This window comes from Protomyctophum parallelum (genome assembly GCF_964188405.1).
Source record: "Protomyctophum parallelum genome assembly, chromosome: 9".
NCBI lineage: Eukaryota > Metazoa > Chordata > Actinopteri > Myctophiformes > Myctophidae > Protomyctophum > Protomyctophum parallelum.
The window spans coordinates 43200356-43226579 of NC_139706.1; the positions used below are offsets into that span (position 1 = coordinate 43200356).

Sequence of the window (26224 nt, forward strand, 5' to 3'; positions counted from 1 at the left end):
GACCTTGACATGAAAAAGGTTGAAACCACTGCATTAGAGAGACAGACAATTACTGAAGAGAGCAGCAGAATCACTGAGTGTAGCAATCGATGCTTTCTCCCATCGATTGTGTCTGAGCATATGGCAGAACGCACCGTCTCCTAAAATGTGTTCGGCATGTCTTATCACTCCCGGCCTGTCTTTTTGAGACGCCTCGTGACCTTGATGGAGAGACGTCGGTCAATCATGTAAGCTGCTCAGCGCTCACACTGTTTCCCCAGCCCTTTGTTGAAGTACATTTTCAGGAGATGTGGAAGTGATTGACATGATTGACAGATGGATTTATCAGTGGGAATGGGATAAGACGCGCCTCTTTGTGCCACATTTCGAGCTTGTAGATGTACTACTTTTTTTTTTTTTAAGTACATTTTATTCAAAGAGTATGACATCATATGCAATTTTCACAGACAGAGAATACGACTCTTTGTTTTTTACATTTTCTCCCACAACTCCTTTCCCAGTCCTCCCCACCTTCTTTCCCCACGAGGCCAGACATACAAACAACATATAAACACAGGTATAAAACCAATAGGTTGAGTACAAAACAATACACACAACATACAGTATATACATGTATAAAACCAATAGGTAGATAAGATACTAAGATACAAAGAAAGGGATCATATGGTTATGATTAATAAACAACTTCAATGGGGGGTAAAATATGGTTAACAATAATACAAATAGGTAAATAAAATAAAACAAAGTAATATTAAATATAGATGTACTACTTTTGATACTTTTGTGTGACACTTAACGAGAAGAAGTGGATAATAAAATTAAACACCACATTCCCTGAACAATACAAATAATAATTAAAATGGAAAACAGGGGAGGAGCCAAATCAACCCTTGAGAAGCCATGGAATCCTAACCTCCAAATTACTCTCAATTAAAGGAGATAGATACTCCAGGGCAATAGCATGAACACAAAAAGCCATTTAGATTCAAAATCAGACCATCACTGTCACTGCTGGTTTGATATTGACACTAATGGGCTTGACACCAATGGGTGTAGGTAAACGTGCTTAATCCCCTCAAAGGTAATCACACTTCAAGCTTTTTAACCCATTCTGACCTGAGATCAGATTCATACGAGGTTTCCGCCGGACAAACACTGGGTCTGATGAACCCATTCTGACCTGAGATCAGATTCTAAAAATGTCAGTCGCTCTTCGATTTTTCAAAAATAGCAGACCTACAAGCTCGTATCGCGCCACTCGGTGGCGCGATATGGGCTTGTAGATCTGCTATTTTTAAATAGCTAAAGCATAACATGATGCTGACACCAAAATGGGTGCCCGGTCAGAATGGGTTAAGTTACTGAAGAGGTGACTAGATTAAGCCAGACTAAATCAAAAATTTGCCTAAAGATTGCCTAGACTCTTCTTCAACAAAGATGGTGAAAGCAAACATTCTTTGTTCTGTACGTATACATACAATTGTATGTTACAAAAAAACACTGAAGTCCTTAAACCAGAAACCTAACCGCAAGCCCAGGAGAAGCACATGTTCGACCTCATGTCCGCGGTCTAAGTTTAGATTCTAGACAAATTAGTCTAGGCTCATTTCTATCAATTTAATTTAGGGGCAGGGGCACGGTGGCACGGTAGTGCTGTCGCCTCACAGCTAGAAGGTCCTGGGTTCGTTTCCTGCTGGGGACGCTGTGGGCACTGGGGGAGTGTTCCCTCCTCCGTGTCATCAGTGCCCATACCTGAGGTGGGGTTGGCGAAAGGGCCTTTCTGACATTCTGTGTGTTCTCCCCGTGTCCCCTAGGGTAGGTACCCTCACAAAAAACATGCAGTAATCCTGATCTCTAAACTGCCTCCCCCTGGCCAGCCGGGGCGCCTGATGGAGGGGAAAGGAACTGGTCGGAATAAAGTGTTCCTTCCACGCGCTACGTCCGGCCAGGGAAATTCCCCCCCGTCAGGTGAAAAGATGCAGCTTGGACTCCTCATGCATAGAAGGAGGCATGAGGTCAGTCCGCTGCCCCCCCCTGGTTGGCAGAGGAAGTGTAGAGCCAGGATTACATTAGATAATTGGCACTGGGTGAAAAAACTGGGTTGCAAAATCGTGGGATAAAAAAAAATATATTTTTTTAGGGGTCCTTAAAATTAAAATTGCTGAGAATCACTGAGTTAAACTGTAGACTATAGTTAACTCACAGAATATACAATAACATAGCCTAGAATTAATATTCTACATTTCTGACATTCCTGAGCACATTATTGAGCCGTGTTGTGTATGCCGGCTTTTATAGGAGGCCAATAGAGAATTCAGCAACATTGCATAATTCTGACTACCGTAGATATTTGCCATATGGTGCCATAGATTTCAGCCATGGCGTCGCGCCATCTCTGTACAGTATAATGGTGGAGGAAACCCTGCTTCCTCTCACTTCCCCTACCTCCCCTTCTTTCCACCTCTTTCTCTCCATCAGTCTCTGTCTCGCTCTGCCTCTCTGAGCTCTTGTCTGACATCACACACACACACACACACACACACAACATATCAACAAGATTACAACCAATTTTAACACATTTTGACCTGAGATCAGATTCTAAAAATGTCTTCTAAATCCTGACAGTTTTCTGAAAAAGCTGTTTCTATGTCAGTCGTTCTTCGACTTTTCAAAAATAGCAGACCTACAAGCTCGTGATGAGCTTGTAGATCTGCACACCCGTATGAAGTGAGGGGCACTCTTACATCGTACATCATCCATTCATTGTCAATGGGAACTTTGTGTAGGACAAAAATAGTCGATTTGCTCGTCTAGTACGTCTACATATGATGTAAATTCGACATTCATTGTCAATGGGAATTTAATGTTTGTGTAAGACGAAAATTACAACTATAGCTGAATATAGAAGGGGCTGGCGCCCCTCAAAGAATATCAAAGCAGTTCTCTTACCAATCCCCTCGTCTTTGGAATCATTTCCCCATCCACATTCCAGAATCTAAGCTCACTTGACTTATCCAAAAGTAAACTCAAAGCACACCTGTTCAGCATTCACATCCAGCCTTTCACATAAATTTTGTCTGCACCGGGCAGCACTAAATTACAGTCATCCAGTCAGTTGTATCTTCATCTGTATGCAGAAGATGTACGTGCACATTTTGTTATTGCTGTGTGTGTGTGTGTGTGTGTGTGTGTGTGTGTGTGTGTGTGTGTGTGCGCGCGCGCGCATTGCTCTCCTCTGTATATACAGATATAGGAGGGGCCTATTTTACAAAAAAATGCCATGAATCACGAACGGAATGTCCAATCCATCCCACATTTGAATCAACCAAGTTCAAAAAGCAATTCCATTTTCATCCATGCGTTTGTCGCAAAAACATGATTTTTCCCCTCCAAATTACTTACGCATGATCACAGGGGTGACGTGATATTGTAATTGGCTGGCAACATTAGTGGGAGGGGCCTATGTAAGCGACTGCGGCAACCACACTTTTCTAGTTTTGGTAGTTTCTGTTGAGCTGTCTGTGTCATTCACCATGTGAAACCAGCTGTGTGTATGAACCAGCTGTGTGTATGTATAGATCCTATTTTTGCGTGCAAGTATGTTTGTCCATATGGATAGCCTTGTGTTTGTTTATTGTTCCTCACGTGCAGCGCTGTATTATTTACTGGAACTATGGAGTGGGTGCATTATTTAATTCCGACATATGTTCTTACATTATGTTGTATATTATGAGAACGATCCAAATGTCAAATAAGAGCAACAGAATGATGAAGAAAACCAAGTTTCCCTCTCGGCCATTCTGTTTGTTCTCAACCACAGAAAGAAGTCAACAAGCTATTAAGTAAACGGCATGTGTTGACAAAGCTATCGTTCTAGAGTTCTACTTCTCCATTGTCCAAACTCGACTCGGGTCAGTCTGACGAACCTTGACGTTACGACATTATGGTTAATTTACAGTAGATAACGGATTATAAAAATCAGAGGACGTGTTTTTTGTCTCTCAAACCAGAGGCCTTTCAACCACAGAGCAGGTCTGCGATCACGGCAGTTTGAGCGGAGAGCTGACCGTGTCAATAGCTCTCCGTCAACGATAAAGTCGCAGAGATAGCTTAGCACTCGCCCCAAATTGTCGCTGTCGAGTGGAAACATTGTATGTCCAAAACATGACTTGTCAGGAAATGGAAAAAGTTGGAATGGAATAGAGCGTTGCAGTCCTTCCCCCTTTCAGAACGACGAAAGACTTTTTAAGCGTCGTACGAAACCAACTCTTGTCGTGACAAATCATGACAACACACACAATATTTTGGACCAAACAAATAATTACAAAGAAGAAAAACAACAAAAAAAGTGTTGTAACCTGCCGTTTTTTTCTAATTCTTTGTTTGGCCCGAAAAATTGTGTGTGTTGTCATGATTTGTCACGACAAGAGTTGGCTTCGTACGGCGCTTAAATAAGTACGTTTTGAAATGCCTATGGGAAAAATGCATTGGGATTCATTTCCCGGGCCACTCGTTGTTCTGAAAGGGGGAGGGACTGCGACGCTCTATAGTTATTTAGTTTAACCATTGTCATTGTCATTCGTTTAACCACTTAAAAAAATCACACCTGTGTGAAGTGAGTGGTGCAACTCCGTGTGGGGGTCCCCGGAAATTCCAGACCCACAGGACCACGGCCAGGGTGCCGGGTCGGTTCCGGCGAGCCGCCCCACGTCCGAAACGGTTGAGAAATGACAGTTACCGCGTGGGGGTCCCTCTACTGTACCCTCTACTGTACTGTCACTGTACTCTGTGACACTGTACTGCCACACCCGAAATCATCATATATACAGTTAATGTGTGCATTTGTGTGTGTGTGTTAGGTTGTGCACAGGTGATGAAAAACGACCATGCTGTTTACGTGCTCAGACCCACCCAGCCACACACAGCTCTGTAAGGGAGTGGTTGCACCACTCAAAAATAAAAATAATAATAGCCGATCTACAATCTCACAATGCATTGTGATGCGACATGTTTTGACCTTGTATATCGGCTATTTTTTGTACATTAAGTGTGATACTGTAGTATGATGAAGTAGGCCATTCATTGACAAAAAAATAATATGGAGAATGAGATACAAGGTTTCTGCCCAACAGAACAAAAGAAGAAATGGTCATGCTCCTGGCCAGTGTACTAGGACAAGAACACAATGGTTCATTGTCCCTGTGAGAGGACATTCTTTCCACAGTCTTGTGCAGGTGTTGCATGTACAGTACACTTACGTGTCTCCATATTTTATTTTATCTTTTTGTTTTTCCATAAATATAAACCTATTTGTCAATCTACATGCTTCTGATGACTGATATTGTCCTTCTAAATGTCATGCATGGACTTCAATATTAAAATTATGAAGAAAAAAAAGATGAGTGCACACAAAAGCCTCCACAAAATTCCCCTTTAACTACAGAAGGACTTTTCTTCAGCAAATGCTTTGTCCCTTTTGCATGCACTGAACAACGCTCCACCTCCTATATATTGTCATGCCTGCTGATATTGTCATTGTTGACAATATTTGAAATGTACTGAACTTTCTAGGAAATGGGGGGAAAAATAACCTGCGTTCGAAATTAATCCAATGTAGTTATTACAATAGCAAAAGTCTATTCATCACATATTGAGCTTGTAGATAAAATGTAATAGATAAAATAAAATGTAAAAAAATATATATTATATTGAAATATTGTCAAGCTTTTTCTGGGTACATGCTACTACGCTAACTTAGCGTGGTGTCAGTACTGACCTGTGTGTTTTTGATGGCATGTCAGGTCCCGGGACGCTCGGAGGAGGACCAGGACGTGCTGCTGTTCAGAACGGACCACTCAGGTCGCGCCTGGCCAGTCAACGCCCCGTCGGCACCGCAGGAACCCCACGGAGGTCGACGCAAGAAGAAAATGGTAACGCCCCGCCCCCAAAAGAGACGAGAGAGAGTACGGATGGGACCATTATGAAAATGACACATCACCATTATAGTGGCAGAAATAATTCGCTTAAATATGCTTAAAACTTTATATGACCCTTTTGTTAACCACGTGAATCACTGTTCTCTCTTGCATTCTATTTGTGTTTGTACACTTGTAAACCTCTCTGAATAAGAGTGTCTGCTAAGAGAGATAGAGAGAGAGAGAGAGAGAGAGAGAGAGAGACTGTCTCCTCTCTAACTGGATTATGCATGTGTGCGAGTATCTCGCCCTTTGTCTCTCTGTATGTCTGCTGTGTCTCTGCACCAACACCAACCAACCTTCTCTCTCTCTCTCTCTCTCTCTCTCTCTCTCTCTCTCTCTCTCTCTCTCTCTCTCCCCCCCTCCCTCCCCCACCACTGCAGATTGAGACTCATGTGGACGGCGAGCGTGTGCGCTACTTCCAGGATGATGACAACGTGGGTCTGCGTGACTTGGTGAGGAGAGAGAAGATGAGCACAGCACAGGACCAGAACGCCCTCTACTCCCGCATGGCTGCCAAGGTATGCATCATTCTGAACACATCCTGAGTCAGACAACGTTGGACACCATGTCACTGAGGTGGAAGCAGTACTGAACACGGTCTCCGTTTTAACCACTGAGCTAATAGAGACAGGAGAAATATAATTTCGACCTTCAAGTAAAAGTGAGCAAATAAAGGGCTCTTTATTTATTTTTTAATTCGTCAAACCTTTTGGAAAATATCTGATCTATAAGCTCAGCTGACGTCTTTGACCATTGATCAGTTTCCAACAGAAGTACAACATGGGTAACTACTAACTACAGTAAAACTACAGTAAAGCTGTCAAATAATTGTAGTGGAGCAAAAGGAACGATATTGATTAAAGTATCAAAAAAGAACTAGTAAAGTAGTAAAGTAAATAATTCAGTCTAAATTGTACTTACTGTAAGTACAGTATTTGAGTAAACGTACTTAGTTACTTTCCACCACTAATAAACCTTCAAGGACTGACATGGAACTGTGCCAAACCTGGCAACTGCAGTGCTGGACCCAAGAGGGGGATGTTTGCCAAAACTCACTTTGAGTTATCAGAGCCCCAAGTGTCCATTTTGACCCCTGCCTGGTCCTTGAGTTATCAGAGCCCCAAGTGTCCATTTTGACCCCTGCCTGGTCCTTGGGGCCCAACCTTGAGAACCAATGTTTTAGCCAATCCACGAAGGCTAGCCTATTGGATGGTAGAGAAGCCGATGACTGTTGTCCATTATTATCTTTAAATCCCACAAATGTGTGCCACCAGTTATACCCAAATATGGAGGTCCACACTTATGTCATCACGACCTGATGTTGTGTTCACACGGGCAGACGCAACGACGCAAAGTGTGTTGATTTGGAGCAGCTTACGTACATGCATCCTTGCATCTTTGCAACGTCATGTCGCTGGTTTCCCAATATACTTATTATACACAGTGTCTCACTCTGAAATAAGGTGATCTACAAGCTCACATGTGATGCAGCCAAACACTCCCTAGTATGATTATTTGTATCTCCAAAAATGTATTTGCTTATTTTTATTTTTATTTTTTTGAAATGTAATTTAATCTAAATTTAAGTCTTTAAAATTATAAATATATATTATTATTATATATTAGAAAGTTAGATATTTGACAAAAACTAGGACAGGATTTGAGCTCTGGGCAGGACAATATGGATATGATGCGATACAACTTTATTGTCAGCTTGCATTGAATTTAGTTTTGCGTCCATGACGTCACCGTTCAAGATACAGACAATACATTACAAAAGATATATTACAGGACACAAATCACAGAAGCAGACAGGAACAATAGAACATATCCTCTTGGTTTACAGACCGTTTAAAAGCAGAACAGACTGGTGTACAAAATAGTTCTTTAGCCTGTGTTTCTTATATTTAGGGACTCTGCCTCATGGAGGCTCTGGGCAGGACAATATGGATATGAGCTCTGGGCAGCACTATAGAGCGTCGCCGCCCCCTCAAGAGACCCGGAAAATAAATCCCTGTTCATTTTCCTCATAGACTTTTCAGAAAGTATTTATTTAAAGACGCCAACTCTTGTCGTGACCAATCATGACAACAAACAACATTTTTCGGGCCAAACAAAGAATTGGAAAGTAGAAAAAAACGGCAGGTTGTTTTTCTTCTTTGTAATTATTTGTTTGGTCCAAAATAATGTGTGTGTTGTCATGATTTGTCACGACAAGAGTTGGCTTCGTACAACGCTTAAAAGGTCTTAAATAATAATAAATACGTTTTGAAATGTCTATGGGAAAAATGCATTGGGACTGGCGTCGTCATGAAAGGGGGCAGGACTGCGACGCTCTATATGGAGGTAGATGAAGTCAGACTTATAGCATTCTGGGAATTGTATTGTGAAATTTGCCTGTATGTATTGTATATATTGAAATGTATTTAAAGGATAGCCCCTTGAGATGCGTCATCTCGTTTTAGAGGGGGTCCTCATGTCTGTCTGTCTCTCTGACTGTCTCTTTCTCTGTGCCTATATGTATCTCTGTCTGTCTCCTCTGTTGCCTCTGTCTGTCTGTCTGTCTCATTATCTGTCTGTCTGTGTATGCATCTCTCACACAAACAAGTGTGTACAATGTACATACAGTACATACATATACTGTATACACACATGCTGTGCTTACAACCCTGGGACACTAAAAATACACAGTGTGTTGCCATGGCGAGGCATCTGTAAATATACCAGCTCTAATCACTGCTATAGTGATTCCATCTCGCCATCGTATAGTTGCTGTCGGCCAGAAACCTTGTATCTCCATATTCTAACTGGTTCGTAAATGAACGCCCTACTTGAACATACTACCCATAATTTTGCTATTTTTTTAATCCTGAAAAGTAACAGTTTTGCACATTATGGGGTTTCCAGTCCACCCGACATAGACGATATATTATCTTGTTTGTCCAAAATTCCCAAAACACGTGAGCTTGAAACCTTTTTCAAGTGGTTAAGTGTCTGTAGGTTTTATATTATTGAACTAATGACCAAAGTGTTAACAAGAGTTTGTGACTAAAATAATAACTATTGGATTAATTAGAGAACAGGTTATTTCTTTTCCCTATTTATTGAAAAGTAACCGTTTTTGGACATACAAGGTTTCCACCCGGCAGTGCTGATTATAGGTCTATTGCTCCATTACACCATTATCAGTGTAATCTCTCTTTCTCTTCATCTGTCTGTCATCTGTCTTTCTGTTCAAACTGAAAGGGTTAGCCAGGTGCTCACTGCTCACTGGGGGGGCTTGACATGAAAGGTTTGAGAACCACTGACATGGAAACAAAGTTTTTCAGAAAACTGTTAGGATTTAGAATACATTTGTAGAATCGGCCTCAGGTCTTAAAGACGTGGTGAAATAGTTAATTTGGGCATTTTATTTTGAAGTCACTCAAATGGCAGAATCTTAGTTTCTGAACCAATCAGAGCGTCGCATCCCTCCAGGCTATGGGACGTAAGGTCTCATGCACGACCACATGCAGTGTACAGTAGTTTGTAAACAAAGTGACAGAGAGACAGCAGCAAAGCCAGGGGATTCATTTCTACCCTATACACAACCTATATACATTAGAAACGAGTAATACACTGTCAACTAAAAACAGAGTAGTTCTTTAAGCAAAAGCACCTGTGTTTGGAGGACGATGCCGCAATGGGAATCAAACGGGTGAACTTCATTTTTTAGTGGCTTTTATTGATGTGTAGCTCTACACGTCATAAATTAAACATTTATTTTTATGGACTTTTATTAAAATAAAAAAATATAGAAATACACAAAAATGAAACTTTTCCAATTTTTTAGCATCCATTGTTAGGTATGCCCATAATGACCACGGATATGATCTAAAAGTGTGTTTTCATTTCACTACACCTTTAATGGGTTAACAATGAATTCCAATTTAAAACAGTATCACCTTGATGAAAATAATTCCACTTGGACATCTGCTACATTTGATGCTTTTGTGTGACGCCTGTAGTATGATCAAGTAGGGAATTGATACAACACAAAAACAACACAAAAAGTTAAAATATGCAGATAAGAGGTTTCTGCCTGACAGCGAAGACATAATAGTGTAATAGTGCCTGTCTGTCTGTCTGTCTGTCTGTCTGTCTGCCTTGCCTTGCCTTGCCTGCCTTTACTTCTCTTGTCTATGCAATTTGGGCACACATTTGGGCACACCTATGTAGAGAGTACACACACACACACACACACACACACACACACACACACATGTCACACACACACACCATGCTTGCTGGCTACTCTCGCGCCTGCAGCTGATTCATACATGTTGCCTGGTTGCCATGGCGACAATAGTTGTGACGTAGAAACGGACACTGCACCGCCAATACTCTGCATGCTGTCTCACACTGTTGATCACAAACACACATGCACACACACACCGAGGGCCTCCCCTGTGTTGCATATGAACCAAATGAGAATACATCTAGATGAAAGCAGGATTTATAATATAAATCCTTCTGAGCAGATAGATGTGTTATTCCTGCCAGATGGACCAGAACGGCTAAAGGCAGGGGCTTATGTTTTCGCTCCTGTGTGTCCATCGACTCCATCCGTCCTCGGTCCGCCTGTCTGTTAACACTTTTCCCCCCATTCACGAGTTACACAAGTTAATCGATTGTAGAACAGCTTCCCTCCCAATAACAAGTTACACAAGTTACATTTTCATTGATTAATTCGTTTTTAATATGTTTTAAGTAGAGATGTCCCGATACGGTATCGGTATCGGGAAAGTATCGGTATCTGTCCTTATTTGTTATATCGGGTCATATCGGTATCGGTGAATATGCCAGTCTAACCGATCCGACACAGGGGTAGGGGGTTGACACTATGGCAAGTAAATACAATGTTGGGGCGTTTGCTTTGGAGTTGCCCAAACTACAACTGCACATTTGCGTGAGGAATATGCTATAAACAAAAAAAGGTGTATCGGGACATCACTAGTTTTAAGACTTGGCTATCCCAAGGAAGCTCTGAGAAGGAAGAGAAGTGGTCACGTGACTGGGTTGCGCCATGACACTTTCAGGACACTTTCATGGGAGCCAAACTCACACCGGAAGTGCAATGAATACATGGCAGTGAATGGAGCTCATTTCTGCCCGACAGCAACGATTTTCCACAACTCCCCCCCCCGTCCCCCCCCCCCGTCCCATTCTCCAACTTATGTCATCTCACCTCCCCTTTTCTCTTGCTCTCTCTGTACTCCTGTCTCCTCCTCCCCTCTCCTCTCCTCCACCTCTCAGATGATGGGGAAGACCGATGGAGACGAATACACCCTTGATGACATGTTCGTGTCGAGCTCGGCTCAACGGGAGGGTGAGGGCCGAGACGAGGAGAGGATGAGGAGCCAGGCCATCGCAGAGCACCGCAAGCTGGCCGCCACCATGGACAAGTGCCCGCACTGTTTCAACAGCCAGCAGCTCCAGAAACACCTCCTAGTGGCCATCGGGAGCAAGGTACAGTGCGCAGTCACCACAGTGCATGGATTCACGTCCATGGCTGAGTTCAGTCATCTGGACTCCATAGAAGCCAGCATGTCTTCCATGGAAGCATCAGTGGCGGCTTATCACACTCGTTTATGTTGGTAGGCCCTGCCCTAGTAGTCATTCATTTGTGAAAGACAGTTTTGCTAATATCGCCACTACATGTTGAAACAGGACGGTACACTGGAACAGAATTAGATCAAAGACTATGTGGCTATTGTGATCTTGATGACGTTGAGGATGAAGTCCACTTTCTGTTGTACTGCCCTTTTTTATCATGATTTAAGAAAAGCACTCTTTGACAAGTAGAGCACAACATTATTAGAAATGCCATTCATAAAATGACTGTCCTTAAAGGTTGATGTCCTCACAAACCTGTGTGTGTGTGTGTGTTCAGGCGTACCTCAGCCTGCCTGCGGGGGTGTCAATGACAGAGGGACACTGTCTCATCTGTCCTCTGCACCATCACTGCTCTGCCACCGGATTGGACGAGGATGTTTGGTCAGAAATGCAGGTTGGCCAATCAGCATGTGACTACTGGCACCTTTCACACACGTTTGTGCTGTCATGTTCATATGATTACATACATACATACATACTGTAGGGCTGTCACATTATTAAATGTTAGTTGTCGCACAAGACAAATGGGTACAGGTATGACGTGTGTGTGTATGTATAGTTATATATATATATATATATATTTTTTTTTAAGCCAATATAAATGGATAAAGTAGTTAGAATGAGTGTGATGTGGTTATGGACACTTAGATGGCCCAAGGGGACAATTTATGACAGAACCAAGGGACATTTATCTGTCCTTTTATATCTGTCCTTCACCATGCCACTCTGTCTTCCCCCCGACTCTCTCTCTCTCTCTCTCTCTCTCTCTCTCTCTCTCTCTCTCTCTCTCTCTCTCTCTCTCTCTCTCTGTCTGTCTGTCTGTCTGTCTGTCTGTCTGTCTGTCTGTCTGTCTGTCTGTCTGTCTGTCTGTCTGTCTGTCTGTCTGTCTGTCTGTCTGCGCCATGTTGGATTAATGTGAACGTGAATTAATCCTGGACAGCAGCTTTAGCTCAGTGATCTATGCGTTTGCTGTGAACCTTTCTTATCTCTGCACATTCCATGAGTTCACAAGATTAAATGTTACTGGCTTTTTTTTTTACTTTTTTTTACCCCACGATTTTGTAACACATTTTTCACCCCTGTGTCAATTATCTAATGTGATCCTGGGCTCTACACACCCTCCACCAACCTAGTCCCCATATGTGGGGGACATGGGGAGAGCAACGGACTTGAACTCATGCTTCCTTGGCTTCATGCCTGAGTGTCCATGTTGCTCCTTTACACCTGACAGGGGGGAGTTTCCCTGGTTGGACGTAGCGCGTGGAAGGAACGCATTATTCCAACCAGTTCCTTTCCCCTCCATCAGGCACCCCGGCTGGCCAGGGGGAGGCAGTTTAGAGATCAGGATTACTGCATGTTTTTTGTGAGGGTACCTACCCTAGGGGACACGGGGAGAACATGCAAACTCCACACAGAAAGGCCCTTTCGCCAAAAGCATCTGGTTATCAACCTATGGGCTGGGGCACGAGGGTATTGTAAATAATTGGCAATGTGCCAAGACTAATCATGAGTTTAGTTTACTCAAGTGGACAAACTTTCCCATTGACAATGATTGGAGAATTTACGTCACATATGTCTGAGCAAATAGATATTTTTGTCCTACACAAATATTAAATTCCAATGGAGAAAATCGGTATTTGTATGCTACACAAACATTAAATTCCCATGACAATGAATGGAGAATTTATGTGTTTGAGAAAATCGTTATTTTTGTCCTACACAAATTAAAGCTCAAATTTTACTTTCAGTTAAGCTGGAAACTGGACTATTCATGAATGACACTGACTACACATGTCAGCCGCTGTGCTTTCCCAAGGCTACACCGTGATCACCTTGATCGAGGTGAAATCCTGTAAGATTATAGATTTAATTTGGACTAAACTGTTCCCTGAGTTTCAACGGTGGATACATATTTGGAGTTTGACCAGGACAAAACTCTCCATCCCTAACCTTATATAGCCACAGAACACGCATTGCTGCCACTCCACTCTGCAGGCTGAAAGCTCCTGTACTGTAGTCTGTGCTCATCTGACACATTTTGAGATAAAGATATAGAGATTCCCTTTTAGATCAAAAAGGTTTGTTCTGATGTTATTTGCGAGGGTTCATCGGGGGCAAGAGCCACACAGTTATTTTGTGAATTTACCCCGCAGACCGTATTGGCATTGGGCAGACAGCTACACACACATCAACATGCTAATACGCACGCACAGCAAATGGTGCTCCTGAGTGCATTAGGGGGTCATGAGGAAAGAGCTCTTTGTCTCCAGGAGAGAATAACAGTTCCTGGACGGACACACACACACACACACACACACACACACACACACTATATCCTGTTCTAGAATTATCCTTGAGCTGCAAATGGTGTATGTCTGCATGTCTATGTACACTACAGTACTTGTGTGTTCACTGACCCACATGTATGGGTTTCGGTCAGATTTCTTGCGTGTCCATCGGTGTATTTCTTCCTTTTAGTCGTGTTTGCGACGCTGACTGACTGGCGTTGCTCTCTGTTGCATCTGTAAACAGTCACATGACGTGCCATTGTCTTAATGTCTTCCCTTCCTGTTTCTGTTGTACACACGGGGCTTGTAAGAAACAACGGCCGCGTTCTGTCAATGTTTCCAACCATTCGCTCGTATAAATAGAGGGATGTGTCTGCAAATGATGTCAACATTATCAGGTGTTGAGAAGAGTTGACCTTTGTTCGTGCATCCCTGGCGGTTTGACCCGCTGACAGGCGTGTAACTCCGGATGTTTGAATCTGATCCGGGACCGGTCACTCCGTGTCATCTTTCTACTCTCAATATGTCAAATCCTCAGTGTTCATTTAACTCTGAGAGTGTATCAATAGCATCAATTGGATTACTAATGGTCCATTTGGTTTAATTTGTACACTCTCACTTACACACCCATAAGGGTCCATTTGGATCCTACAGTGACCTGGAAGCCCTTGATTGTCCCCTGAGGGTCACCGGGCCCTACATTGAGAACCACTGTAACAGCATGAACATATTGAAAACCAACGTGATTCAAATGTATACAGCAATAGAGGCCAAAGACCAAAACCAGAGCTTTTGAGTCTTTGGGGCGGTAACACAGAAACTTCCATGACCTGAAAGCTTTCACAAGTAGTGTGATGGCTTTCTGTTAACGTTTCCATTATAAACACAAACATAAGTTCTGAGATTTGGGTTCCCGGAACTCGGGCTCCAGCACTACCTCCCGAACATGGCCCAAATTAGAACACGTGAAATGCCTTTCATGGCACGGTACGGTTAACTTTGTTCTTTTCGTCAAAAGAGCTATTTGTTGTTGTTATTTCAATGACAATGACCAAAAAAATATTGCTGTCGGGCAGAAAACCTCCATCTTCACTGATTTTCACTTCCATTGCTCTCAGGATCCCACTTTGTACAAGTGTCCTTGAATCAGACTCGCAACCTTTGTCTGCAACTGATTTCGTTTGGAGCTGTCAGTCCCTGTCCTCCCTATTCCTTCGAGACTACTAGTTTGGTCTGATGGTGTTGTATGTGTTCTCAGCTGTTCCGGCGTGCGTTGGTGCGCGTGTTCGAGGCCCAGGACCTGGACTGTGTGTTCATGGAGACTCACATGAACCCACGCAGGAGGCAACACATGGTGCTGGAGTGTCTCCCTCTGCCCAGAGAGCTGGGGGACATGGCCCCCATATTCTTCAAGGTAGGTGTGTGTGTGTGTGTGTGTGTGTGTGTGAGTGTGTGAGTGTGCGAGCGAGCGAGCGAGCGAACGTGCGTGAGTGTCTTCTATTCTACGTCCGAGCATGGTAATGCCCCGCTTGCCTCTGATTGGCCTCGCGACACTTCCCGTCTTACCACACTTACTCCGTGGTGGGAAATAATACAAGAGAATGACAGAATGCAGCCTTGTAACTTTTATTTTTGTAGAAGAGGTAAACTAATATTGTTTATGTAATTTGCTTTGATTGAATAATTGATCACGTGCCGTGATATTATTTTGATTTGGGTGTGTTCTAAATAAAGTGTTGATTATTGTGTAATTTATTTGTATGTGTAAACTTGAAACATTGTACTGTAAAAAGGTCTCTTTTCCCTTGAACTTTATATTTTTTAGTATAATAGTATTAGTTTACTATAATTACATTAATACATGATAATCAACACTTTATTTAGAACACACCCACATCATATTACGGCGTATGTGCAATTATTGAACACGTACGCCTCGCGTCAGACTATCCAGCATAATATAGCTATCCACCTCGGAGGAAAGTCTGATAAGATGGTAGGCCAATCAGAGGCAGGCGGGGCGTGACCATGTCTATGCTCGGACGTAGAATAGAATCACGCGGGGTGCATACTTAGTTTAGACTAGTCATTGGTTAGGCATGGGTTAAGGTTAGGTTTAGGTGTGCTGCCCCGTGGTAGGTTAGGGTTAGGGTGAGGATTTGAGATAGGTTGTGTAGTTGTAGGACTAATGACTCGTCTAACCAAATTACTAGTCTAAAACAAGTACTGTCTAAACTAAGTACTGCACCCGAATCACGTGTGTGTGTGGTTCTTCTGTCCTGCCAAGTGAGGACATTTGCTATTATTTCACACCAGTCACACGTCTAACAAGAGCAGTTACTAACGGAAGCATATTGGGGGTTTTTAGCAACATTTTGCGGGGCACTACCCACATGTCTTCCTCATTTCCACGATTGCACGATCCTCGAGTTATACCTCATTGTAAAGATGACTAATCAATGATAACAATATAAAATACCAATTGCTTGGTATTATTGAAGGGGAGAAATAATGACCAAAGTTAAGTTTCCCATCTTTTCTTTTAGGTGTTGAGTAAGGAAAGAATTCAGGTTGGGATATAGTTTAGGATTAGTCATTTAGAGGTTAGGTTTAAGGTTGAGGGATAGAGTTATGAATCATGATTATGCTTGGTTTATAGTACTAGCTGCAACACGTTGTAAGCTTGTTTATCACAGCACTGGCGTGCAACTGACCATATGTCGAGCGTTTGGGTTAAATATGGCAAACAAAGGCAATTCAGGCATTCATAATGTGTGTGCGTGTGTGCGTGCAGAAAGCCATCCTGGAGAGTGATGAGGAGTGGGCCATGAACAAGAAGCTGGTGGAGCTCTCAAAGAAAGATATCCGCCAAGCTGTGAGTTTTTTACTAATCTACAAATATACAAAACTAGTCTACAAATTCTGAGCTGCATTTATAACTAGTCTACAAATTCTGAGCTGCATTTATAAAGAGGCTTCTGATAACGTGTGTGTGTGCGTGTGTGCGCATGTGCGTGCGTGCGTCCGTCCACAGGTTCCTAGAGGTCTGCCCTACTTTGCCGTTGACTTTGGCCTCCAGGGCGGCTTCGCTCATGTTATTGAGAACGAACAAAAATTCCCTCACTACTTTGGGAAGGTCGGTGCCCAGGCCTATACGCAACCATTTTACCATCGCTTTGTATTTGTTTGTTTACACGAGTGGTTTTCAACCCTTTTCATATCAAGGTCCATTATTTATTCGACATTTGAGCCACAGACTGACTCTCTCTCTCTCTCTTTCTCTCTGCGTCTCTCTCCCATCAGGAGATAGTAGGAGGGATGATGGACCTGGAGCCCAGGCGTTGGAGGAAGCCCATCAGACAGAACTTTGACGACCAGAGGAAGAAAGTCCTTCAGTTCGCACAGTGGTGGAAACCATACGACTGCACCAAGACACATGACTAGCTGATGACACACACACACACACACACACACACACACACACAGTTGTATAGCTCTCATCACTGTGGCTGGCTGGCTGGCTGGCTGGGTGGGTATGAGCACGAAAACAGCATGGCTGTTTTTCACCACCTGTGCGCAACCTAACACACACAAACACACACGCACATACGTATGAATTGTTTATATGATGATTTCGGGTGTGCCAGTACAGTACAGTGACAGTACAGTAGACCCTCACACGGTAGCCTCGGAAACCCAGACGTTTTTATTTCCAGGGAGGAAAAAAAAAGTCTGGGTCCGAGTCCACTTCAATTCGGCATAGAGTAGCGCAAACGTTGCTCACTCTCTGCTGATTTCGGATTGTCTGCATCTTTGTTAAATTGACGCACACACGCACACATGTACACACACACACACACACACACTCCTCTCTCTCTGTCGCTCTAATTAATCAGTCTCATGTCGCGCAGCTGTGTCTAGATTCTCCCGGCGGATCCGGCCGGGAGCTGCCTATGCCATAGAAAGCATAGGTGGACCCCAGGCTACTCACACGGTAACTCTGTCATTTCTCAACCGTTTCGGACGTGGGGCGGCTGGCCGAATTCGGCCCGCCCCCCCCTGGGCACGTTACTGGGGGTCTGGATGTTTTGGGGACCTCCCCGGGGACCCCCACATGGAGTTGCACCACTCACTTGTGGTGTGATTTTTTTTATATTTTGTGTTAAAGCCACAGTCTGTTAGGTTTATGTCCTGTAGGCTGTAGCCATAGGGCTAGGCTCTATATTGGTATAACTGTATATCAATATCATAATATGAGATCAGATATTATCTGGGATTTTTGGATGTCGTGTTATGGTTATATCAAAAAAGGTTGTAATCACCTAATGGTAGGGTAAGTGATATTATTTTATTATGTGTTAAATAGATAGTAATCGTTGCTAGTGTTTTTTCAGTAACAAGTTTCCTTGTCTCTCCAGCTCTTTATCAAACAAAAAACTAATTTTCACGTCAAGATACCAATTTTAAACAAGTGAATGTTAACGGCTCATAATTAAAGTGTCACTGGCTTGTGGTTACAATATTATTAGCCTGACCTAAGCAGAGACATTTCTGGTCTAGAGGGGCGGGTCGCGCCTCAGAAATGCGCGCACCCTGATTGGATCTCATCGATCTGTCCGTCACCCCCGGCCCCTCCTCTCCCCCCTAGTGCAGCGCTACGTCACATCATTTAGAGCGACGCCCACCCGGAAGGGTTGACTCCCACTTTTAGACTGGTTCAGCCCACGGCTTTTTCCAGGCTTTCATCTTTCGCGCAGACGAAATGAAAGCCTGGGTATCGAGGCTACAATATTATTAACATTTCGGGTGACTTATAATGAGATTGCAGCCTAGCCCATTTAGCTTCCGGTTCAGAGGTCGTGAATTTGGGGTCTTCAAAATATGATCTCTGGCTGAACAGACCTCTGCAGGGAAGGGACTACAGACTGAAACAATTCTGTTGTCTTATGTTACTCTATACCTGGTTTGAATGTCCAGAGAGAAAACCCTGTGCAGAAACTACTTCCAAATGTGATTAGACACTAAAACCCCAGCATCCGTATTGTGGGGAAAGCTTTTGCAGAAAATTGCCAATTGACAATGACAAGCCCCCAACGTGCCACACTTCACCGCCATAATACTAATAATGTTTAAATCCATGAACCTGTCTTTACTTTGTTATTAAAAGGTCAATAAAAGGTGTTGTTGACTTGAATGAATTGTTGAATTCATGAATGGCAAATACTTTAAAACAGTGATTCTCAAACTGTGTGGTCTGAGTGGTCAAAGGCATGTTTCCAGTTGGTTCCATTTTTCAATAAGCATGTTCACACACTGGTCAGTAGTGAGTCAGTAATGATTGCATCACTATAGTGCAGGGGTCCTCAACTGGCGGACCGCGGTCCACGACCGGACCGCGGACCGGTCCGCAGAGAGGTGTCTCTGCGGACCCTTTTTTTTTTTGCATCAGGTCAGGCCAGCAAAAGAAAATCTCTCCTAAGCTCAGGCCAGGCCAGCCACAGTCAATTTCAATTCAATTCAGGCAGTGTTGCTGCAGCACAACTACATTGTGTGTCTTATGTTAATGGAGGGAAGAAGTTAATAATGTAAATAACATCAGATGGTACATTTCTCATGTGAAATTGCTGCAAAGGCCCCCAAAATGTCCCCCAAAATTCTGGCGCGCGCTATGCGCGCGCACAGTGTGATTTGGATTTGGAGTTCCACTCCGGGCCTGCACTTTACACCCCATTATTGGTTGGTTGGAAGGGGATCTGATTTGTATAAGCTTGGCTTGACCATACTAAACTGGCATAGAGCCCCGCTCTCCGATGGACGCCGCGCATGGGACCCGACCTCGGTCTTATTCAAAAAAATATTTGTGGACCTTCATCATTTCTAGTTGAGGACCCCTGCTATAGTGTATGCTGCATCTCCTGCAGCTCATTCATTGTAGAACGAACTGAGATTGACTTACAAAACTTGACAGTTGTTCATGTCGGCTTGTCACTGCACAGTTTCACACTTCCACTGTTTCTCACACATTCTCACAGTTTATCTGTCTGTCAGTTTATATGTCTCTCTGTCTGTTACACATTATCTTTCTCTCACTCTCTCTCATATATGATGTATGTATTGTAAACTCCCCAGGGTGCTTCTATGTACTGTGCTCTAAATCATAGCGTCGTTATCAGGGAGGCAGTCTGAGGGACTCTCATAGGAATAAAACTCCTACAGTCCACAGCCAAAGTTAACAATAATGTCTTGTGTGGTATTTTCCCTGAATATATCTTTGACAAACGAGCTGTGATAATGGGTCATATAGGCATTAGCTCCTGTAAGCGCCTCCCTATCACTGGAAAGGCTTTCTAACATAAACACAATGAACAAAAAAAGAAAAGAAAAATGAGCTTGACAGCTTGACCTCAACAGTCTCTATTCTGAGTAAGTACTTTTGATTTATATGGCACTTCAGAGAGACCTCACAAAGTGCTTTACATACAGTGAGTTAAAAAACAACGTATTAAAGCAGAACAGAAAAAGCCTGTACAATAAGTAATCAAAAGCAGATAACACAAGCATGGAAGTGGAGTAAAATCATAACGTCTGCAAATGCTCCTTAAAATATAGTGTTTTGAGCTCACAATGCACCGGAGCACGCTTGTGGATCTGCTATTTTTGGTTTGGAGATTTGGTGTGATAAAATCCAAGAGTTGCAACACAGGTCTGTTTTTTTTTATACTAAGAATAGATGGTTTAAGTGGATAATCCCTGATGTATTATTAGTCCCCCTTGTACTGCCGTATTACTGCACTGCATCCTTTTAGTAAAGCTCACTGCAATTACAACAAGAGATGTTGAGTAAAAATGTCAGCTTATAAACTCAGTTTTCAATATATTAAAATTCAAACACATGAACCCTATATATATGCAGTGGGTCTCAAACTTGTTTGTGTCAAGGGTCCCCCAAATTGATAGGCAGACTTACCATTGGGCTAGGGTGGGCTGCCAAAAACATTAATTCATTTATTAATATGATTTGAAATAGTTAATTATTGCAATCCAATTCAAGTGAAATTTATGTTTAGTTATTGTATGTTTATTATTATGGTTAAACATTGAGAGCTTCTGCTCTGCTGTCTGCACTGCAGACATGAGTGATGCTGTGGGAAGCCCTAAAGCCTGCCATGCATGCACAGTGGTCTGTCTGTCTTGTCTCTCTCTATCTCTTTTGGGGGGCTGGTGGGTACCTCAAAATTACACCAACATTTAAATAAACTATTGCACTCTGTCAAGTGCCTACTTGCTTGTTGCACATATGGCCTACTAGTGCGCAAGCAGCGCGCAAGTACTGTCGACCGCTACAAACTGTCAAATCTCAGCTTCTCTGTGAAAGAAGAACATGAAGGTAATTCTATTCAAGCATTTCAAATTAATTATTTCGTTACGTAATTAACAATCAATTACGTAATGTAATTAATATGGATGAGTGACAGCTTTTGATGGTGACGTATATGTCTATCAGTGTCGGGTGGATTAGAGGAAATGCCTCTATGTATATGTAATTTGTAAGTTGATTAGCGGTATAATGTGGTTACTTTGCATATTCCCCGTTTGATGTGTATGTATTGTAGCAGCATATGACGCCAGGGTATAACTGGTACAACTAGCTCTCAATGATGACGTAATAAAGATGTGGATTAAAGGACCCAATGCCAGGGTGTAATTGGTTTCCGATGGTGACGTAATGACGATATGTTTTAGTGTCGGGAGGATTAAAGGTAATGCCCCTGTCAGGGGGCAGCCCATGCCCTATACATACACACACACACACTCTCTGATTAAGGACATTGCACACACCACACAGACTGGGTAGTGGGGCAGACAGGTCCTATCATGATATAATGTCAATACTGTTGATGAATGCATTCACAATTTATTCACAACATATTCAGGTTTCATAATGATGTACAAATGAAATGATACACACAGACTTGCAGGGAAAACATTCAGTTTATTGTAACCTGTGGTTAGCTCAGTGTTTGTCACTTGTATGGCCTCTCCAGTGCTGGCACTCTTCTGTCTGAATCTGAGCTGCTGAACCAGAGCAGGGCTCAGCCCTTCAGTTTAAGAAGGGGGGGAAGGTGCCAAGTACTGTTGAGGAGTAGGGGTGTTTCACAATGTCGATGAGCAAGTAGTAGTAGACGGCTTTCGATGGTGACGTATATGTCGATCAGTGTCGGGTGGATTAAAGGAAATGCCTCCATGTATATGTATATGTAATTTGTAAGTTGATTAGCGGTATACTGTGGTTACTTTGCGTATGCCCCGTTTGATGCGTATGTATCGTAGCAGCATATGACGTCAGGGTATAACTACAGTACAACTAGCTCTCAATGATGACGTAATAAAGATGAGGATTGAAGGACCCAATGCAAGGGTGTAATTGGTTTTCGATGGTGACGTAATGAGTCTAATGACGATATGTTTTAGTGTTGGGAGGATTAAAGGTAATGCCCCTACGTATGTATACATGTATGTAATCTGACACCACTGCCATATCAAGCACAAGTAGTCATTACGTCATACGCGACATACGAAAACTATTACTTGCGCGCTCTGCTTGCGCAAGTAAATACCCCCTATATTTTGCTGTAAAGCTGGCAACTGCATTAGTGCACTATTAGTGGCTTTACTCTTTCTTTATTGCTCATCTCTTTTACTGTGATTTTATAGAGCACATTGTGAAATATTTTGCTGTAAAACTGCATTAGTGCACTACTGGCTACTAGTGCCTGCCTGCCTCTCTTTTGGGGGGGGCTGGGTACCCCAAAATTACAGCTAAATTAAAACAAAATACCCCATTTTTTTTCGGCCAACAGAAATGCACCGCACAGCCCAGGGGGCCCCTGAAACTTTGTCTAGCCCTTGGGAGGGTAAATCCGGCCCTGTCCCCGCGGACCAACCCATCTGAAAAGGGTTTAGTGGCAGGGAACCCTAGAAGGTAAAAACATTTTCCATAGTTCTGACTCGGCTCTGCTTGCCGCATTACTGACACTGTCCCTAACCTGCACGCGCAGAACCCACATCATCGGAATGCCACTCTGTCCCCATCTCGGACAGGAACACATTGCAGGTTGAAAAATCCCTTAGCTTTGAACTCGGTTGAATCTGCACTTGGCTCGCTGATAAAATATCATTACACCTGGGTAAAACTAAATCCATCCTCTTTGGTTCAAATAGTAATCTCAGCAAGGCAGACGGCTTCACAGCTAAAGTGAGTGAAAATGTTACGCACTTTAGCTGCAAATAAATAACCACCATCAGAATTATTAAGGTTAGATTCTTAGCAGTCAGGCTACTGACTTATTTTGGTAACAGGTACGGCCGCCCCTTTTGGGATGGTAGACAGTAGCCTACAGCAATGGGCCTGGTCCACAAGATATACGCTATGTACCTATCCATCCTATTGTTGACATTGTTAACCATTTAAACTATTTATGATCTGCTATTGTCAGCAATTAAAAATAAGTCAATCGTAGATTTACCAGTGATGTTCTATGATCTTGTATATCTGATCTTGTCCACTCAAGGACCCCTGGGGGTCCCCGCACCACACCTTGAGAACCACTGCTCTACCAAATTCGTTGTTGTGATCTTAATTCTTAAGTTGTAGATCTGCTATGTTTGACCACTGTCCCCATAATATGGAAGCTGGGGTTCAAGTGGTTAACCGTTAACTGCTCTTGAAAAATCTGATTTATACGTACAGTATGCATGTGTTTATGTCCCAACCTTACATTTGGGGCATGTATACTGTAACAGCTGTGTTGAAGGGGGAGTTATTTATAGCACGCCATGACTGCAAGACACACAGGTTCATGGCTAATGGACGTTGAATGGCAATGGAGTGATGTATGGTTATGGACACTTACTGTAGATGGTTATGGACACTTACTGTAGATGGCCCAAGGGGACGATTTATGACAGAACCAAGGGACATTTATCTGTCCTTTTATATCTGTCCTTCACCATGACACTCTGTCTTCCCCCCGACTCTCTCTCTCTCTCTCTCTCTCTCTCTCTCTCGCTCTCTCTCTCTCTCTCTCTCTCTCTATCTCTCTCTCAGCTCTCTCTCTCTCTATCTCTCTCAGCTCTCTCTCTCTCTCTCTCTCTGTCTGTCTGTGCCTGCATTTGTTGTGTAGGCTATTTGTCTTTGCTGCAGACACAAGGGTTGAAGCAGAACTTCTTTCCTTGATTCAAAAAGTGTGTGTGTGTGTGTGTGTGTGTGTGTGTGTGTGTGTGTGTGTGTGTGTGTGTGTGTGTGTGTGTGTGTGTGTGTGTGTGTGTGTGTGTGTGTGTGTGTGTGTGTGTGTGTGTGTGTGTGTGTGTGTGTGTGTGTGTGTGTGTGTGTGTGTGTGCGTGCGTGCGTGTGCATGTGCGCCATGTTGGATTAATGTGAACGTGAATTAATCCTGGACAGCAGCTTTAGCTCAGTGATCTACTGTATGTGTTTGCTGTGAACCTTTCTTATCTCTGCACATTCCATGAGTTCACATGATTAAATGTTACTGGCTTTTTTTTTTTTTATCCCACGATTTTGTAACACATTTTTCACCCCTGTGTCATCTAATGTGATCCTGGGCTCTACACACCCTCCACCAACCTAGTCCCCATATGTGGGGGACAAGGACAGGTGTTTTCGACAAATCTAACATGGTTAGTTTTGTCGTTATAATGGGTTTGCATAAGAAGTGGGCCTGTCTGATAAAAATGAATATCAAATATCTAAATACTGAATCAAGCAACTCACAAACTGTCTGGGGTCCTCACAAAAGTCGGAGTAGATGTTAAAATGACCCTAAAACATGTCTGAAAGTAAAAGTATCAATACCACAATGTAGTAATACTCCAATTGCGTCTTCAGCATTTGACTTCATTGAACGTATAAAAGCATTGGCATCAAATTACACTGAACGTAGGCCTATAGCAAAAGTATAATGTTGAATGAATGTCTGCTCCAGCCTTTATGCTCCTCATGAATCGTCTGTCGGGTGGAAACTTATGTCCAAAAAACTTCAGGATTCAAATTTAAAAGAATAAGAAATAGCAGCTCTACAAGCTCAAAGTGCTGCGCGAAATCATGTGATCATGTAGGAAAAAAGGAAGAAAAGAAAAGTTAAAATAATGAGATAAGAAGAGGTTTCCGCCCGACAGCGGACAAAATGTGATTAACAAAACTGTGATTAAATGACAGCACAAATCCTGCTTCATCTGTGAAGCACTCAACTCACTTCCTCCCTCTCGCTCCTGTACTTAGATTTCTTAGTTTTATGGATTTATTATAAATGTTCATGTCAGGTACTAATGATTTAATAAGTACAGCGTAAACCATCTCTTATTTTAGTCTCAATCAGACCTAAATGGGGGCTAATGCATTACAATCTTTCTACCGATACTCCTGAGTGCTCAGTCGGTAGAGCACTCAACGTTCAAGGTTACTTTATTTTGTCTCATGGGGAGAATTGGTGACAAAGGACCATCTGCATTGTATACGCAATACAATACAATACAAATTATACAATACAATACAATACAAATTATACAATACAATACAATACAATACAAATTATACAATACAATACAATACAATACAAGCGATAAGGGGTAGGCGTTCCAAGGCCAGTTTGGAGATATAATCCCTCCATCTGATCCTTGGTCTGCCACGAGGTCTCCTCCCAGTGGGACGTGCATCAAGGACCTATAGGGAGACGCTCTGTATTCTGCACTCTTAATCCAGAGACATTTACAGTAAGCTAGGACAACACAAGGTAATAAATCAAATGTAGAAAATAGTCATCTAGGATCACAGGTAAACCAAGAACATATCATCTCTGTACATTGATATACTATATACACTATACTATAGGATGCCAGCATGGCATTATGTCTACATAGCATGCTATCTATGATATATACAACTATGCAGTGACAATTATCATCCTCCCCGCCTGTCTTCGCTCCCCCGAACACAGGCCAATTGTGTTCATATAGAGACGTTCGACAAAGCCGGATGCTCCATGGTGGATTCGAACCCTCGGCCTCTGTGGTGGTGGGAAGTACCGCACTGCACCACCTGAGTGCCTGCAATTAAAATGTTTGAGAACCCTTACTGTACACAAGCATTGTTTATCCAAGACGTAGGTGTACCTATAAGGAAGTGGCCTCTCGAGGCATTCTCATAGCGTGATTGCACAACTTTATAACAGATAGAGCTATCGCCATGTCAGTGCTAGGCTCTAATTGGCTGGCAGCCAGGAGGAC

The 26224-nt window shown here is 42.8% G+C and overlaps 1 protein-coding gene across 1 annotated transcript in view; it reads left to right on the forward strand.

Annotated features, from left to right (window-relative positions):
• cwf19l2 (CWF19 like cell cycle control factor 2) overlaps positions 1-18392 on the forward strand; it is a 49490-nt gene extending 31098 nt beyond the window's left edge. The window contains exons 13-20 of the mRNA XM_083773272.1: positions 5802-5930; positions 6359-6496; positions 11274-11486; positions 11911-12027; positions 15180-15335; positions 16716-16796; positions 16956-17057; positions 17225-18392. Of these exons, the coding sequence (XP_083629398.1) occupies positions 5802-5930; positions 6359-6496; positions 11274-11486; positions 11911-12027; positions 15180-15335; positions 16716-16796; positions 16956-17057; positions 17225-17365 (1077 nt within the window). The 3' untranslated portion in view covers positions 17366-18392. The remainder of the gene's footprint in view (positions 1-5801; positions 5931-6358; positions 6497-11273; positions 11487-11910; positions 12028-15179; positions 15336-16715; positions 16797-16955; positions 17058-17224) is intronic.
• The last annotated feature ends 7832 nt before the right edge of the window (positions 18393-26224 follow it).